The following is a 16,815-nucleotide window of genomic DNA, read 5'->3' on the forward strand; positions in this document are numbered from 1 at the left end:
ACATTTCATTTCCCCAGTTGTGGCCGCAAGCTGTCCCTTTGTCCAGCAGCAGCTCCTCAGAGCATCACCGTCTTTTAGCTCCAGGAAATAATTCGTGCTCATGGGATGGCCTTGGGTCATCCAGGAGAAGTCCAGACGCCCCTTGTGTCCATGAGGGCGAGTGTCGAGTTTAGAAAACATGTCAGAATGAAATGCACTAAGCCAGGCGTGGGGGCGCACGCTGGTAATGCCCGCATTCGGGAGGCTGAGACAGGAGGATCGCGGTTCAAGGACAGCCTCAGCTACTTAGTGAGGCCCTCTGCAACTCAGTGAGACCTTGTTTCAAAAGAAAGAATTTAAAAATAGGGCTGGGGGTGTAGTTCGGAGGTAGAATTCCCCTTGATTCTGTCTCTAGTACTGCAAAAAATAGAAAGAAGAAAGGAAGGAAGGGAGGGAGGAAAAGAAAGAAAGAAAAGAAAGAAAGAGAGAAAGAAAGAAAGAAAGAGAGGAGAGAGAGAGAGAGAGAGAGAGAGAGAGAGAGAAAAGAAGGAGGAGGAGGAGGAGGAGGAGGAGGAGGAGGAGGAGGAGGAGGAGGAGGAGGAGGAGGAAAGAAGTGCTCTACCCGAACTGGTGCCGCAACTAGAAGAAGGTAAACTTCATTTTCTGGGAAGCTTGCTCAACAGACCAGACCCCTTCAAGAGGCAAAAGTCACAGCACAGTGTTTGCCCACCTGAGCGGTGGGTGCCTCTGGTTTTCCTGGAAGCCAGGGGTCCTAGAAATGGCCCTGTGTACAGACTGTGCCACAGAAGACACGACAGGGACCTCCACCCGGGCTCCTGTTCATCTCTTCTCAGCGTCACGGGTCAGATGGCAACTGTGACCTCCTGAACCTAGGCAGGCGTCACCCGGGGCTGCTCAGCAGCGCCCATCAGAGCAATGGCTTTTGGTGGAGTCTCCTCCTGGGGTTGGGGGAGGCTGGGACCAAGAGCAGGAGCCATGCTGTCTTTGCAGTTACTGTCTCTGCGGTGCACACAGCACAATGCCTGGCCCCTAGATCCTGCTCCACAAATACTCGGTGGCTGAATGAATTGGTCATTTGATCCATCCATCGCTCCTGACTGGCGCTTTATTATCACCTCTTGAGGAAGGAAGAGCCCAGAGAAGAAATCAGCTAACCTGAGAATAGAGCAGGCGCCAGACAAAGGCCATAAGCCCAGCCGGGCGCGGGGCACCCACCTGTAATCCCAGTACTCAGGAGAGCAAGGCAGGAGTGGCGCAGGTTCATGGCCAGCCTCAGCAACTTAGCAAGACCCTGTCTCAAAATGAAAATAAAAAGGAAGCCAGGCGTGGTGGCGCACACTTGTAATCCCAGCATTCCATTGGGGTGGCTGCCACAGGAGGATGGCGGTTGGTGGACAGCCTCAGCTACTTAGTGAGGCCCTCTGCAACTCAGTGAGACCCGGTTTCAAAATAAAGAATAAAAAATAGGGCAGGGGGTGTAGCTCGGAGGTCAAATGCCCCTGGGTTCCAGCCCCAGACCCACAAAACAATGAAAATAAAAAGGGATGTGGGTATAGCTCAAAGGTAGACCACCCCTGATTTTAATCCCCAGAACAACAACAAACAACAGACCACCCTGATCATGGTTAAGATTCAGTGGCACCGACTGCTCACCAGGCTCTCCGGGGATACCACGCATGCGTGGTCTCCTCTACCCATCACAGCAGTGAAGGAAGGGAAAGTCATCTGTTCAACAGAGGTTCATCCTGAACCTGCCGAGTGCCAGGAGGTTGGCAGAGCAGAAATGAACATCGTAGCCTCGCCCTCCCTCCTGGGGAGCGCGGTCATCGTGTCAACCAGGTAGTTCCTGAGTGGACAAGCACTTGAGCGCTCTGGCCTGGAAGAGGCTTAAGAAGACGGGGACGTGGCAGGCCGGGAGAGCAGGGAGCCAGTGTCACTCTGAAACCATTGGGCAGGGAGGTGAATTCTGTGCAGAGTCCTGAGTGGCCAGAAAGGGCTAGTCATAGGCAGAGTTGGGTGTCTGGAGAAAGGGAATCTATCTAGGAAGACACAGGGACAAGCTGTGTCCAAGCCCAGAAGGTAGGAGGAGGCGCACAGGGTCCCCTGCCACCCGCTGGGCTGGGCAATGGGCTCAGGCTGCATGCTGGTAAATGTAGCACCAGCCCCTAGTCTGCAGACTGGGAAACCAAGGCCCAGAGAGGTGAAATCACCTGTCCAGAAAGGGGCAGAAAGGAGACAATGAGATTTTTTTTTTTCTATCTTTCCAAAGCACTACAGATCACAGGGAGGGGGACGGGTCTCACTGCCAGAAACTCAGGGCGCCTATGCAGCTGCCTGTGAGCCCCGGGCACTGAGCACAAGATGGACACTGGGGTGGAGTTTCACGCTAGATCCATCCCTAAGTTTGAACTTGCAGAAAGCCTGGGCAAGGTCTGCTTATTAATGGCAATGTGCCCTCTGCCCAGCCAGGTGGCAGGGGACCCCTGTGCGTCTCCTCCTGGTCCTCCAGTTTTCCATTCTAAAAGTCACACAGAGAGGGCAGGTTACAGTCGTCGGTGCCCTGGGCCGTGGCGAGTGCTGTTTCTACAGTGGGTTTCTGTCTTGGTTGAGGGAAGCCTTCTGTGTCCTTCTGTGAGAATTACCCCTTTGTTCAGATTCTGGCCTCTCAAGTGTCCAGTTCCCCCAGCCCAGCCACATGGGGGCGCCACTGTGTGGCTCTGCCAAGATGCAATTTGTCTGGCAAAAGACTCGGCTTCATGAAAAACAAACTTTCAGTTTATTTTCTACAAACATTTGGTCTTCCCTCCTCTCTACCCCCCGCTGCTCCCAAGAGAGAGGCTTCATATCCAAAAGGACACTCGGGGGACCCCTGATTCAGCATGGTGCTAACCCTGGGACATCTCTCTGTGTGTCTGACATCAGAACCCAGCAGCCTGTGTGGGTCTAATGGCCTCTCCCACCCTCGTAATGGGCCTGCCGACAATTCTGAAACAGTTTCTCCATCTCGTCCAGATGGGGTTTCCAGGTCATAATTACAGGCTAATTACTCTCCAGGCAGCTGTGTCATGCCTGACATTAAGGTCACGCATTTGGCAGTGAGGGATGGGTGCACTTTTATAGATTTTGACATTTCTTAGCACTTTGCGGCTGGCTCAGAAGCCAGCGAGTTACCTAAGTACTCCAAATAAGAAATATTTCTAAGAGTCAAAGTTTGGAAAATGAACACGTCTTGTCCCATTATGGCGATGAACAGCTGCGTAGCAAGACTTAACGGGGCTAGGAAAGCCACCAGGCAGGGTCTGGGAGCCAAGATGAAACTCAGATGTCTGAGCCAGGGGTCGGAAATGTGAAACAAAATGGAGGAGCAAGGGACGGAGGGAGGAATCTGTCTTATTCTCTTTTGCAAGCAGGAGTCTGCCTGACTCTGGAATCCACACAGGTAAAAAAGCGGTGACCAGAAATGTTCTCAGCCCACACCTTCCAGCTGGCTCATTATGCCTTTCGTGGATCAAACATTAATTGAAAGCCTACTGTGTGCTGGGATGCTTTGGTGAGCAAGTCAGTCTGTGCTCGTGGCATGACCATCTGTGGGGAGCTGAAGACCTCAAGAGCCTGAGAGCCCTGTGTGCCCCTTTGAGGAGTTCTTGTGTGGGAGGCGTGGTGGGGCCAGGGGACCTGGACGTTGGAAGGTGTCACTTCTTCTGAGAATCTGAGATTATTGGGTCAAGCAGATAGAGAGAGGCTAGAGGGCTTTTCCCGAGCAGAGGGACAGCTTATAGAAAGACCAGGATCTGAGGAGGCTTGAATCCTGGGGACCCCAAGCCCAGCTCCTGCGGCTGAAAATAAGATAGGAGCCATGGCATTAGGGAAAGTGGAGAGTATTCGAGAGGCAGAGATGTATTGCTTTAAAAAAAAGATTCTGACAAGTATGTGGAGATAGAGTTGGAGCTAGACAAGACTGATGGCAGCTGTACCGGCTCTCATTTGCCTGAGGGAGAATGTAGGATGATTTAGATCAGGGTAGCTGTACAAGTTAGCTATTGCTACCATAATGCTGTGTAACAAAAGCTCCCCCAGCTCACTATGCATCTGTTAGCTCCTGTACCTTATTCATGTATCTGTGGACTGGCAAGTGTTTGGGTGGCCTGGGATTAGCTCCAAGCTTCACATGGGTCTTCCCCAAGTATCTCTCATGAAAGGGAGGTGCACAGAGGTCATGCCCAATGTGCAAACACAATGAGAACTTGTATTTGACTCAGGCTCACTAATCTCCCATTGGCCAAAGCGTGTCACACAACCAAGCTCAAAGTCAGGAAGCGGGAAAATACTTCTGCCCACCGGGAGGCTGTAGAAAGTGTATGGAGATAGAGAGGGATTTTTCAGGGGAGAGACAAGAGGACCAGCAATCACTGTGCCTCCGTAGAAGCAGCAAAGCCAGAGAACAGTGGGAGCTGGTCATGAGACTACAGAAGACAGAGCAGAATCTGGCGAGGGCTTCAGCATCAGCCTGTGAACACCTGTCAGTAAGGAGGTATGCCAGGGAGCCAGGACCTGGCTAGAAAGGGTTGTGTTGGCCATTGTCAAAAGTTGGACTACAGTCGAAATGCTACTGAGGATTTTAGCAAGGTAATTCGCTTTGCATTTTAAGATTTTTTTTTGTGCTCTCCAGAAATTCATTAAAAGAAGACAAAGTGGAAGAGAGTAAACTAATCAGGAAGCTGAAGAAGAGAGGTGCTGGTGGCATGGCCTAATATAAATGGAATGGGAATAGAGATAGGAATATACTGGGGATGGAACCCAGGGGCATTCTACCTCTGAGCTGCACCCCCAGCCCTATTTTTTAAAATTCTTTATTCTGAAACAGGGTTTCACTGAGTTGCAAAGGGCCTAAGTAGCTGAGGCTGTCCGTGAACCACAATCCTCCTGTCTCAGTCTCCCAAATGTTGGGATGACAAGCGTGCACCACCACGCCCGGGTACAAAAAGGGGTTTTTAAGGCAGAATGGGTAAGATTTCCCAGTGAACACATGGAGAGGATAAGAGAAGGAAAACTCCAGGCTAACTTGGGGCTCTTTGTTCAGGCAGCTGAGTGTACCATGGAAATGAGACAAGATAAAGAATGGGAAAGGTGTTTTAAGGAGCACGCCAAGGCGTCCTCTGAAGGTGGATTAAGTGTGATGCTTCTGCAGGCCGTCCGGGTGGGGGTGACAAGCAGGTGGGGAGACAGTGGTCTGAGGTTCTGAGGCGAGGCCTTCATTGCAAATATAAATTTGAAAGTCAACAACACTATGATTATAAATGGATAAAATTCATAAAGAAAGTAGCCATGGATAGAACACAGCGCCCCAGCCATATCCTGATGTTGAGTGGGAAGAAAAAAAAAAAACTATCCAGCGAAGGTAAGTAAGAATTGTACATCCAGAAAGGCAGAGAACTGGAAGGAAGTGGGTCCATGGGGCCAGGGAGATGCTTCCGGCTTTTCCCAAGGTCCCTCAGAGGCCAGCCTTGCTGGCCAGCCACTCTCTCCTCCAAGTGGCCGATTCTGTCCTGACCGGGGCCGCAGTCTCTGATGTGTGTGTGTCTCCCCTTAGCTCTAGCTGGCAGCAGAGTCTACCCCTCACTCAACCTGTGCTCCCGCCCTCGAAGGCCCCCCTGGACAGTCCCAGTCTTTCCTCCTTCCTCATATTTTTCAGCAAGCATTCCCAAGAGTTGGAACCAGACTCCATCTGCTAGATCTTAACTTTGCTTTTCTAAAAGTCCCTGTCCCAACCCTGGGACAGTGAGGCACTGGAACTGTTTGTACGCACTCAACAGAAGCTGTCGTGCGCAGCTCTCTCTAAGCCAGCCTCAGGGGTGTTCGAAACAGGCCAGGATGGGAATCTTTACATCAGAAAAATCAGTGTAAGAGCAGAGTACCACTGTGGAGCCAGCCTAGACTTTTCTTGCAGGAACTGGAGAGGCAGATGTGGGTAGTTCAGTAACATCGCAGGAAGAGAGTCGAGGTTGTTATAACAGAGCTCCGGGGAGCAACAGTACCACCCTGAAGCCTTGACCTTGGATGACAGGCATCCTGTTAGGACAATTATGGGATGTTTGGAGGAAGTAAGGATTATTACAGATCCCAACATGGAAAGCTAATTGGTCTTCTGATTAATATATTTGAGGTCACAGGAGACGGCTCAATCCTGAGACAAGGATTCAGGGCAAGGAGTTCATTCATGAGGGACAGGAAACACCAGCATGCCTGTGGGGAGGGGAGAGGTGACAGCCAATGGTGGGCATGTCAACACCATCAACACCTGGGCACCTGGATCTGAATCCAGCTCCAAGGAAGGGCGTCCAGTCCCTGTCTCTGAATGACCCTGTCTCAGGGACAGGAGACCCAGGGTGTTTACATCTGATCCTGAGACCCCCTTGGCAGGAACAACTTCTAGGCTTAATGATTCCATACTTCCACAGTTTAGGAAAAAGCTCTCGGGTAGAGATGCAGGTCTGGATGTGTGTAGCAGCTGGCACCCATTAAATAGTAGTGTTAAGCTGGGTGTGGCGATGTGTACTTATAATCCCACTAGTTGGGAGTCTGAGACAGGAGGATGGCAGGTTCAAAGCCAGCCTTAGCCACTTAGTGAAACACTCAGCAACTTAGTGAGACCCTGTTTCAAAATAAAAAGAGTTGGGGTGTAGCTCAGAGATAAAATGAGCCTGGGTTTTATCCCCAGTAGCCCCCCCCCCCAAAAAAAAATCTAAACGGTAACATTGGAGGAAGTTATGGATGGTACAATGGTTTGAATATATCCCCCAAAAGTCTGTGTGTTGGAAACCTCTCAAAGCGATCTGCTAGTTGTATTTGGAAGTGGGACAAAGGGTGTGGCCCCAGTAGATGCCCAGAGGAGGCAGTGGACGGTGTGTTTGTGAGCGTGCTTCTAAGGGAGAGGACTTGGGCATGCCAGCTGTCACTGTCACCAAACTACTCTTTGTCTAGAGCGTCCTCACTGTCTCACCTCTTTAATCAGCCAGGAAAGAGATTCCTAACCGATGACATTATGGGATGTAAAGCCAACGTTTGTAGCATCCACTTGGAAGCCACACCCGAACAAGTGTTAAAGTTCCCGGATAAAGAAAATGCAAAGCAGCTTGTGTTCCAAATTATAAATTAATTAGCAAAAGTCCAGGGGCTTCTTATTTTTCTGAACAAATTCATTGGTTGGGTGGAGCTGACTGCAGGCCAGAGAGGGATCTCACTGTTGAATCGGGGGAAATCCGAATCTTTCAGGCTGGGGATTTGGGATGCCCAAATGTAGTCGGTTTGGGGCATTTTATGAACAGCGTGAGCGCATAAAGCTTGGTGTGAATGTGTCTGTGTGGATCTGCACTAAGAATGTGTGCCTGTTGACTTTGGAGGCGGCTAGCCTTCTGTTTCCTTCGCAACGACTGCCAAGGGGGAACTGGAAGATGAAAATGCATATTTCTGAAGGCAGGAAATAAAAAAACTAAAATATCAGGGCTGAACATTCTGAGATGGGCTCGCATCCGCTTAGAGCAGCACTGCCCTGGGAATGTTCTGCATCTACGTGTAGGGGTTCTCCCCTCTGCGAAGCGGGGGGCAGGAGCACGATTCAGCTAGCACTCTGCAGAGTTGCAGCTGGAAGGCTTTGCTGCTGTTTGGTCTCGGCTTCACATGCCCCAAGAAACCAGCTGCCCGGCTCTATAGGAAAACGATGTGGGTGATGGAATTGTTTCATGCCTTTGTTGCTCTTTTTTATCTTTGATTCTGATATTTTCACACTATTGATGTTTTCATAGTTTTGTTACATGAATGCACGCACTTGCCGAAGCTCACCTAGCAGTAAGGGTCCGTGTTTTCCTGTATGCCAGTTAGGCCTCGATTAAAAAAAAAGGAACTTAAAGCCTTTGCCAAGGTCTACTTCTGCAGTGAGGTCTCCGCTCTTGTACCTGCCGCCCAGCTTCATTACTGCACACACACACACACACACACACACACACACACACACACACATTCAGGAGCACCTACAGATACTTAAAACATAGAATGTGGAGTCAGGGGAAACTGAGGTCAGGCCCTTGAGGCATTGGGACCCTCTGGGAAGTGAAGAATGTGCCCCGGGCGCAGGCAGAGGAGATCAGCCCCCGATGGGCAATGGTGGGCTGGGAGAAAACAGTGGGCCTGGGGCAGGATGGCCAAGCACAGAGGGGAGGAGAAGCAGGCCCACCTGGCTGGAAGGAAGATCCCATACGGGGGCAGGAGTGCACTAAGGTGAGAAAGGTAAATTACTCCAGCTTCAACTGGGAATGGTGGTGCACGCTTGTAATCTCAGGACTTGGGAGGCTGAGACAGGAAGATCGCACGTTCAAGGCCAGCCTCGGCTACTTAGTAGGCTCTCAGCAACTTAGTGAGACCCTGTTTCCAAACAAAATATAAAATAGGTCTGGGGATGTGGCCCAGAGGTAGAAGCTGAGTTCCATCCCCAGTACCACAGAAAAAAAATAATAAATAAATAACTCCAGCTCTCAACAGGTTCCAAGTACACAACTACAGAGAGCGGAGGTAGGATATGAGCTAGCGATAGGAGGTCCTTGTCTCCACTATCCTCAAGGTCTTATTAATAGCTCTCCTGTTGGTGAGAAGGATCTATTGTAGAACTCTTCTTTTTTGTTTTGTTGTTTTTTTGCTATTTTTTTCTTATACCAGGGGTTCAACCTAAGGACATTTTACTTTATCTTATTTAAAACAGGGTCTTGCAACGTTGCTGAGGCTGGCCTTAAACCAATAATCCTCCTATCTCAGCCTCCCAAGCACTGGGCTTATAGGTATGCTCCACCACTAGCTAAACTTTTTTCGAGAAAGAGGGATACTGTGGATTGAATCCAGGGGCATTCTACCTGTGAGCTATAGCCCAGCTCTATTTTTAAAATTTTTTGTATGTATTTATTTTTGAGGCAGAGATAAGTCACTGAGGCTGGCATCAAACCTGCACTCCTCCTGTCTCAACCTTCCAAGTACTGGGGCGTTAGGTTTTTGAACAAGGGAAGCAATACCTGCTAACAGCCCCACCCTGGCAGCCCTCAGAGGTCTATCAGTAGGAGAATTAGTAAACAAACCATGGTATATTTATACCGTGGCTATATAAAAATAAATAAATAAATAAATGAGCTATCGAGACAATGAAACTCAGGAAGGAATTTTGAAAATTATGCCAAACAAAAGAGTGGTCTAAGAGTGTGAATCCCAGGCTTCTGCTCTCAGAAGAGTGGAGAGACCCAGGCAGTGACCGCCCTGGGGTGAGCTGGCGGGAGAGGGCAACACGAGAGCTTTCTGGGGAGTCAGAGGTGCTGCATTGAGGAAGGAGTGTTAGTTACACAAGGGCGTCCATTTCCCACAATCCATGCAGAGGATTTATGAATTGCACCATTCGAAATAGCGTGTAAAAATAAAGATGTGTCACCTGCAGTTGAACTCCTTTTCATTAGAGGCAAAGTGTGTAGGGATGAGGGATACTGGCTTCTGCAGCTTATTTTGAAGTTCATTAAAAAGAATATGCTGTAATTTTTTCAGGTTTTCAGAATGCTCAAAGAATTTCATAATATATTGTAGTATATTAGTTTGGTTTTTTTTTTTTTTTTTCAGTACTGAGGATGGAACCCAGGGGTATTGTACCTCCAAGCTACACCCCCAGCCCTATTTTTTTTTTTTTAGACTTTTTATTTTTGAAACAGGATCTCACTGAGTTGTGAAAGGCCTCACTAAGTAGCCGAGGCTGCCCGCCAACCACAATCCTCCGGGCTCCACCTCCTGCATGCTGGGATTAAAGCGTGTGCCACCACCATGCCCGGCTTGTTTGTTTGTTTGTTTGTTTGTTTGTTTGTTTGTTTGTTTTAAGCTGTATACATGCTCGGAAGGAAGACGGAACATCAGAGACCATATTGCTTCTGGGAGCTGGCGCCCAGGGTCGCCCTGTTTCCGGTCTCTCTCTGACCAGCCCCACTGGCCCACTGAGAGCAGCCCAGTCAGCCATTTTTGGCGGGACACTTCGTGGACATTTGTTATTCATTCATCCGTTGTTTATTAAGCACGTGGTCTGGGGAGGGCAAAGTGAGAGGCTCGTGGACTCATCTAGTGCGATATCAACCTGGGAGTTGCAGGTGATGAGCTTATAGAAGAAACCAGAGGTGCTGGGGAAGAGGCCCAGGCAGCTGCTGCCTGCGCGCTTAGGGAGCAGACGCCCACACTCAGAAGGTGTCATCCGCAGGGCCCTGCTCACGAGCTGTAATGTGGGTTCATTCAGCGGATCCTAGCGGACACCCGGAGAGTGGGAACCGCCTTAGCCCATTAGAAAGGCCATCACTCTGAGGCTTAGCGACGAGAACAGACTTCTCCACAGTCCTACAGCAAGCGAGGGCCCCAGCAGGGATTCAGACCCTCGGGAAGCTGAGTCTGGGGCCCACAACCTTAACCTGGGGTCGGCAGACTTTGTCTTTTCTTTTTTTCTTTTCTTTTCTTTCTTTCTTCCTTTTTTTTCTTTTTTCTTTTTTCTTTTTTTCTTTTTTTTTTTTTTGTGGTACTGGGGATGGAACCCAGGGGCATTCTACCTCTGAGCTACACCCCCAGCCCTATTTTTTATTCTTTATTTTGAAACAGGGTCTCCCTGAGTTGTGAAGGGCCTCGCTAATTAGCTGAAGCTGGCCATGAACTGTGATCCTCCTGTCTCAGCCTCCCAGATGCTGGGATTACAGGCTTTTATAAAGGGCCTGAGAGCAAGTTGTTGGTGTTTCGTTTTGTCTTGGATTGCTTTGGTTTGGTTTGGTTTGGTTTGGTTTGGTTTGGTTGGAAGGGTACTATGAATCGAATCCAGGGGCGTTTGACCTCCAATCGGTACCTCCAGGGTCTCCATAAGTTGCTAAGGCTGGCCTCAAACCTGCGATCCTCCTGTCTCTGCCTTCCAAGTACTGAAATTTCAGGTGTGCACCACCATGCCTGGTGAGAGCTTTGTGGGCCAGTCTTTCAAAACTACTCAGCTATAATGTTGAGGGATGAAAAGAGCCATAGACAGTGTAAATGTATGATCTGAGTTCCAAAAAAAAAATCTTTATTTACAAAAAACAGGTATTGGACAGGATTTGGCCCAATCACGGTTATTTACCCCCTGCCCTAAACCACCCATAGTCTGCAGCAGCTGGGAGATGTTTGCGTTAGACCAAAGGGTAGCCGAAGGAACACTAATTCACATCAAGGAATAAACACAGACAGTAAGATCCCAGGTCTCTAGGAGTGAAAAAACAAAATTTACACCCTTGGGTGCACGTAGCGGGCTACTAGCAAAGGCAGATAGGAAGAAAAAAGTGAGAACATGGTAAATACTCAGAAACTCCACAAAAGACTCAGCTGTCTTTCATCTATGGATCTAGATTTTGAATTTCAACAACACAGTTCTTTGAGACATTCTGTGCGTATGAAAAGAGACAAGTTCAAAAGCTTTGGTTGGGCATGATTCATTTTGAAAATATTTAGCCAAGAAGAAGTTTCCTGCTTAGATCTTTATTCTCACTGGCCCTTGGTTTCTTAAGGGCAAGAAATGACCTCGGCCATTTCTTGTTGCTGACAAGGGACTCAACCCCACAGCTCAGAGGGCAAGCTGGGCTGGGAATACATTTGTTCCCATTCTGTGAAGAATCCAAGGGTGTTAAAAATCAAGAGCTTGGAGGATTTCTGAGTGTGTATTCAGTTTCTGTGTTTCTCTGCACCACCCAAGGACTCTGACAGCAAGGACAGCCCCAGCACACAGTTCCTGCCCCTGCTGAGGGGCCGCCATGATGTGTGAGGAGCCCAGGCTTCCTCTCCCACAGGGTACTCGTGGGGTCACCATTGAAGCAGCATGCAGGGTATATTTGGGGCCGAGAATCTTTTTCAGTTCAGTGCTTTTGTGCTGCTCTCCTGAACGTTGACCTCGCTGTACCAATCCAGCCGATGAAAGGAAGGGAAATCTACCCACAGCTGTGCGGAAGTCTCTAAGAATTAAGCCACCAGAGGGAAACGGCCAAGTGCTGTGGGCATGGATGAATGTTTCATTTTGCACTATGCTGTATGATTGCAACGCACCAAGGAAAATATTTTAAAATTTCAAAAACTCCTAAATAACAACATCAGCCTGCAAAATAAAATAGAAAAAAAAAAAGAGAAAGGAGGAAGGAAGGGGAGGAGGAGGAGAAAGAGAGGAGAATCAGGAGTGACCGGGATGAGGCCATCTCCCATTGTCTGCACCGATTCCCAGATCAACCCATTGTGTCCACGCCACAGTGCTCTGACCTGATTCCTCCTTTATTCTTGGGAAGGTGTTTGGTGGCCGGGACCCTTTCCCAGCTGGAGATCAGCAGATAGTGGGCTCACTGAGAACGCTGAGTCTGGGGAGAGGCATCCCCTCTGTGGCAGGGCATTGCTTAGTGAGTTGGACTGTGCTCACAGGAAGGGCTGACTCTTCAGGGTATCCCACATCCTATCACCAAAACACAAACCCAGTAGACCCCTTTGGAGACACACGTGTTCCCATACACACACCCGTGACGAGCTGGTAAAATGAGAGGGGGAGAATCTGAGCATGTCAGAGGGCCCCACAGCATCCAGCTGGGTATCAACACTTATTCCTTTAATGAAATCCTTAGACAAATCAAGCAGCCCCGTCTCCCTTTCCATGGACACAGGGGAGCTTTATGCTTCCTTACAGACCACGTAAGTTGTCAGGGGCTGTGGTCCTTAGACCTGAGTACATGTCAGGGATTCCTCGTAAGAAGTGACTGTCCACATCTCACCCCCTGAATCACTTGGAGATCAAAGGAAGGAGGCCTGGGTGTCACATCCTCCCTAACGCAGCGGTTCTTTCCTGGGTGGAAGAAACGCTACAATCCCTGTTGGCCAAGTCAGCCCCTCGGTACCCGCCCGCTCTGCCCAGTCTGTAGCCTCTCGTCACCTCTGGATCTTTAAATGGAATTTGAATTCATTAAAAATAAACGCATTCACTATTTTTTTTCTTTTACTTCACAGCCACAGGTACGTAATGGTTACCAGAGGGGAAGGTATCGATACAGTACATTCCCATCATGGCAGAAAGTTCTACTGGATAGCATCGACCTATCACTATTCCAAAAATTGTTTCTCTGTCTTCAGAGTTGTCTGCAAGCCCCATTTTATTACTGTGAAATACAACCCCGCCCCAAGCTTTTTTACTAATATCAGAAATGGAGTTTTCATTCTTTTCTATGTTTGCTCACTACAGCCTCTCATTCAGCTCTTCCCATCAAGTTAGGGGAAGAACACAGACACATTCATGCAAGAAGGATAAAAAGGTTATCCGCATTCTCCCCTTGCACACGGAGTGAAATCTACTCTGCAAGTAATATGAGCTTGAGAAAGCCAGAACTGTCGGGAGGTCAGGTTGACAGAGGTGTGGAGTCATAGAACGCGTGGTGGGGAGTCCGAGTGGTCACGGGGTCATCCAGCTGGGGCATCCATCCCTGTTGGAGAGGAGGACAGGATTGGCAAGACCACCAGAGACAAGGCTGAGGCCGTATTTGCAGGACAGCACACAACCCATCTAAGAGGAGGACAGGCTGATGATCTCTGCCTCTCGAAGTTGCCCGTGGCCCGCACTCAGCAGACACCCTTCCTCTCTTGCAGATTCGGCTGAACAGCAGGGGGCTGATCTACTCGGTGGGCTTGCTCCTGGCCTCGGTCTTCGTCACGGTAGGTTTTTTGCCGCTCTCTCTCCACTCTCGAGTTGGCGCTCTGGAGCCCGGCCCGGCTCGGCCTCCTGCTGAACGGGAGCGGCAGACCTCCAGGTGTCGGGCTCCTGCCTCCTGGCTGCTGCTTCCGGAAGTGGACCCTAGCAACCCACTAGAATGTCTCTTCCTTTCTGGAAGGAAGCAGCCACATGTCAAGCCCAAAATGTCTTACAGGCAAAGAGGAATTCCCACTCTCTACAGGATCAGCCACCGACATATAGAGATTCAATTAATCAATTGCTCTCAATTATAAAATAGCTCCATAAATCCACAGATCGAACCTAAACTGGGAAGCTAAGAATAGGCCTTACTGACAGCGTGTTTTTATGTCATTCCACTGTCTCGGCCATGACATCAATTGTGTAGTTTAATATCCCAAATCTATTGGCATGTTTTGGTGAGAATAAATTCACAACACCACGTGGACTGACCCCCAAGGAGTGTCTGTTACTATGCAAGGGTGCTGCTGAATCTTCCTACTAATACGCATTGAAATGCAATATGATTTTTTCTTAATGTTTCAAGAAAATATTTGTTGGATTTCATCTGGTGTGTTGTTAACATTCATATATGCCAGAGAATTGGAATTCAGAAGAGCAAACAGGAAGCAAGAAAGTCCGTTTAGGATGTAAGTCTAATGTCAAAATTTTACCAGAGCAAATGCTGTCTTACACAGAAGTGAACGCTTACACAATTCATTATTTCACAGTTTAGGAGGTTCCTCGTATCTGGTGTGACTTGTAGCATTCATACTTTTTTTTTTTTTTGTATTGAGTATTAGATTCAGAGACATTCCACCTCTGAGCTACACCCCTACTCCTTTTTTAATTTACTTACTTACTTTATTTTTATTTGTTTGTTTATTTATTTATTTTGAGGTACTGAGGATGGAATCCAGGGGCATTCTACCTCTGAGCTACACCTCCAGCCCTATGTTTTATTCTTTATCTTGAAACAGGGTCTCATTGAGTTGCAAAGGGCTTCACTAAGTAGCTGAGGCTGTCCTCGAAACACGATCCTCCTGTCTCAGCCTCCCAAATGCTGGGATTATAAGCGTGCGCCACCACGCCCAGCTCATTTACTTATTTCATTTTAAAGTAGGGTCTCACTAAATTGCCGAGGCTAGCCTCAAACCCAAGATCCTCCCAAGGGCTGGGATTACAGGTGTGCGCCACCATGCCCGGCTGAACTGTGATACTTTTAACAGCCACACATAGTGCTTAATACTTTGGGTATACTTTCCTACAAGGTAGCCACTGTCATCAGCCCATTCTACAGGCGAATGTCTAGGCCTCACGACGTCAAAGGACTTGTCATGGTGACACCGGGGAAGGATGGAGCGAGCCGAGTGACGTCAGAATGCACACCTGTAGGTCTTGTGCTTCTTTAAGATGTCCCCTGGCTGGACAAGCTTCCGGAGTCCTGGCTAGCTGAGCTTCTGAAATAAGACTGTTGAAAGAAAAGTTGCATTGGGGAGAAATAGGCATTTCTACCGCTTAAGTGTGCAGTGGCTATTTTGACCTCCAAAGAGAGGTCTAGAAAGACAAATGGAAATATGGGACTGAATTCAGCAGGCTGGATGAACTGGCCGCAGATGTAGAAAAAGGCCTTGCTATTTGGGAGCAAGTGTAGACAGAAAAGAGAAGAGGCCCAGGACCCAGTGTGCTCCAGCGTTGAGTGGTCGAGACCGCAGACCTGCGATCCTCCCATCTCAGCCTCCCAAGTACCGGGATTTCAGGCATGTGCTACTGTGCTTAACCCTTTTCATTTTTATCTTGAGATGAGTTCTTGCTAAGTTACCAGAGCTGGCCTCGGACTTCTGGTTCTCCTGCCTCAGCCTCCTGAAACACCAGGGATACAGGCGTGAGCCAACATGCCCGGCTTCCTTTTACTTTTTAAAGTATTTTCCCCATCTCCATGTAACTGAAAACTCAGTACTTGCCCCACTCTGCCAAATCCAGTAACTGGGACAAGGCTTTGGAAAAAACGGGAAAAGAAATTTTATTAAGAAATTTTATTGATTTGCTAGCAACCGGGAAAAGGTCAATGAACACGCAGTTCATTAAATGAGCTAGAATTTTCCAACCCCAAGGAAAAAAGAATCTTCTTTTTAAAGCTAACACTAGAGTCTTTTTTTTTTTTAAGGCTAACACTAGAATCTCCCTTTTAAAGCTAACACTTCAGGGTCCCACAGGTGTGCCTCTCAGAGAGAAGAAAAATCACAATTCACATCTGCAATCCCAGCACCTGGGAGGCTGAGTCGGGAGGATCGCCGGCTCGGGGACAACCTCAGCAACTTAGCCAGACCTCCGGCAACTGAAAAGAGAAATAAAAATCAAATAGGTCTGCGGGTGTAGCTCCGAGGCAGAATGCCCCTGAGTTCAATCTCCGGTACAAAAAGGAGGGAGAGGGAGAGACGAAAAGACACCCGTACGAGGAAAAAGTCAGCGTCAGTTTGAAAACAAGCCTGCTAGCTGAGCCGCGAGGTCGTCCTGGGCCTGAGATTTTGGTGTGCCCCCTTCCCTCGGGTAGACGGGCCGCCCCTCCGGTGCCCTCTGACCCGCTGTGTCTGCTGCAGGTTTTTGGGGTCCACCTGAACAAGTGGCGCCTGGACAAGAAGCTGGGGTGCGGCTGCCTCTTCCTGTACGGCGTGTTCCTCTGCTTCTCCATTATGACGGAGTTCAACGTGTTCACCTTCGTGAACTTGCCCATGTGCGGGGACCACTGAGCCGGCAGAGGCCCGCTCCTTCTCTTCTGTGCAATACGAGACCGGCCGTGCCCCAGTCACGGGCGTCCGTCTCCCCGTGCTGCCCCGGGGCCCCGGCTCTCCCCACCCTCTCCCCTCTGCCCCCACCTGCTGAGTCCTACCTCTCCCCACCCCGCTCCCCTCCCACCCACGTGAACCTTCGAGCTCTATATCTGAACAGTCTGAGATTCTAGAACAAAACCGGCTGCTCACTGGCTCGGGCCAGGCACAGCTAGTTACAGTCCCTCCTCTTTTTTAAGTTATTTGATGGAAGACCAC

At 49.0% G+C, this 16,815-nt stretch overlaps 1 protein-coding gene across 1 annotated transcript in view; it reads left to right on the forward strand.

Moving 5' to 3' along the window:
- SLC24A3 (solute carrier family 24 member 3) overlaps positions 1–16,518 on the forward strand; it is a gene marked incomplete at its 3' end in the record, with an annotated part of 445,609 nt that extends 429,091 nt beyond the window's left edge. The window contains exons 16-17 of the mRNA XM_080716323.1: positions 13,687–13,752; positions 16,369–16,518. Coding sequence (XP_080572449.1) covers positions 13,687–13,752; positions 16,369–16,518 — 216 coding nt within the window. The remainder of the gene's footprint in view (positions 1–13,686; positions 13,753–16,368) is intronic.
- Positions 16,519–16,815: the final 297 nt, after the last annotated feature.

Source organism: Muscardinus avellanarius (assembly GCF_963383645.1).
Source record: "Muscardinus avellanarius genome assembly, chromosome: 19".
NCBI lineage: Eukaryota > Metazoa > Chordata > Mammalia > Rodentia > Gliridae > Muscardinus > Muscardinus avellanarius.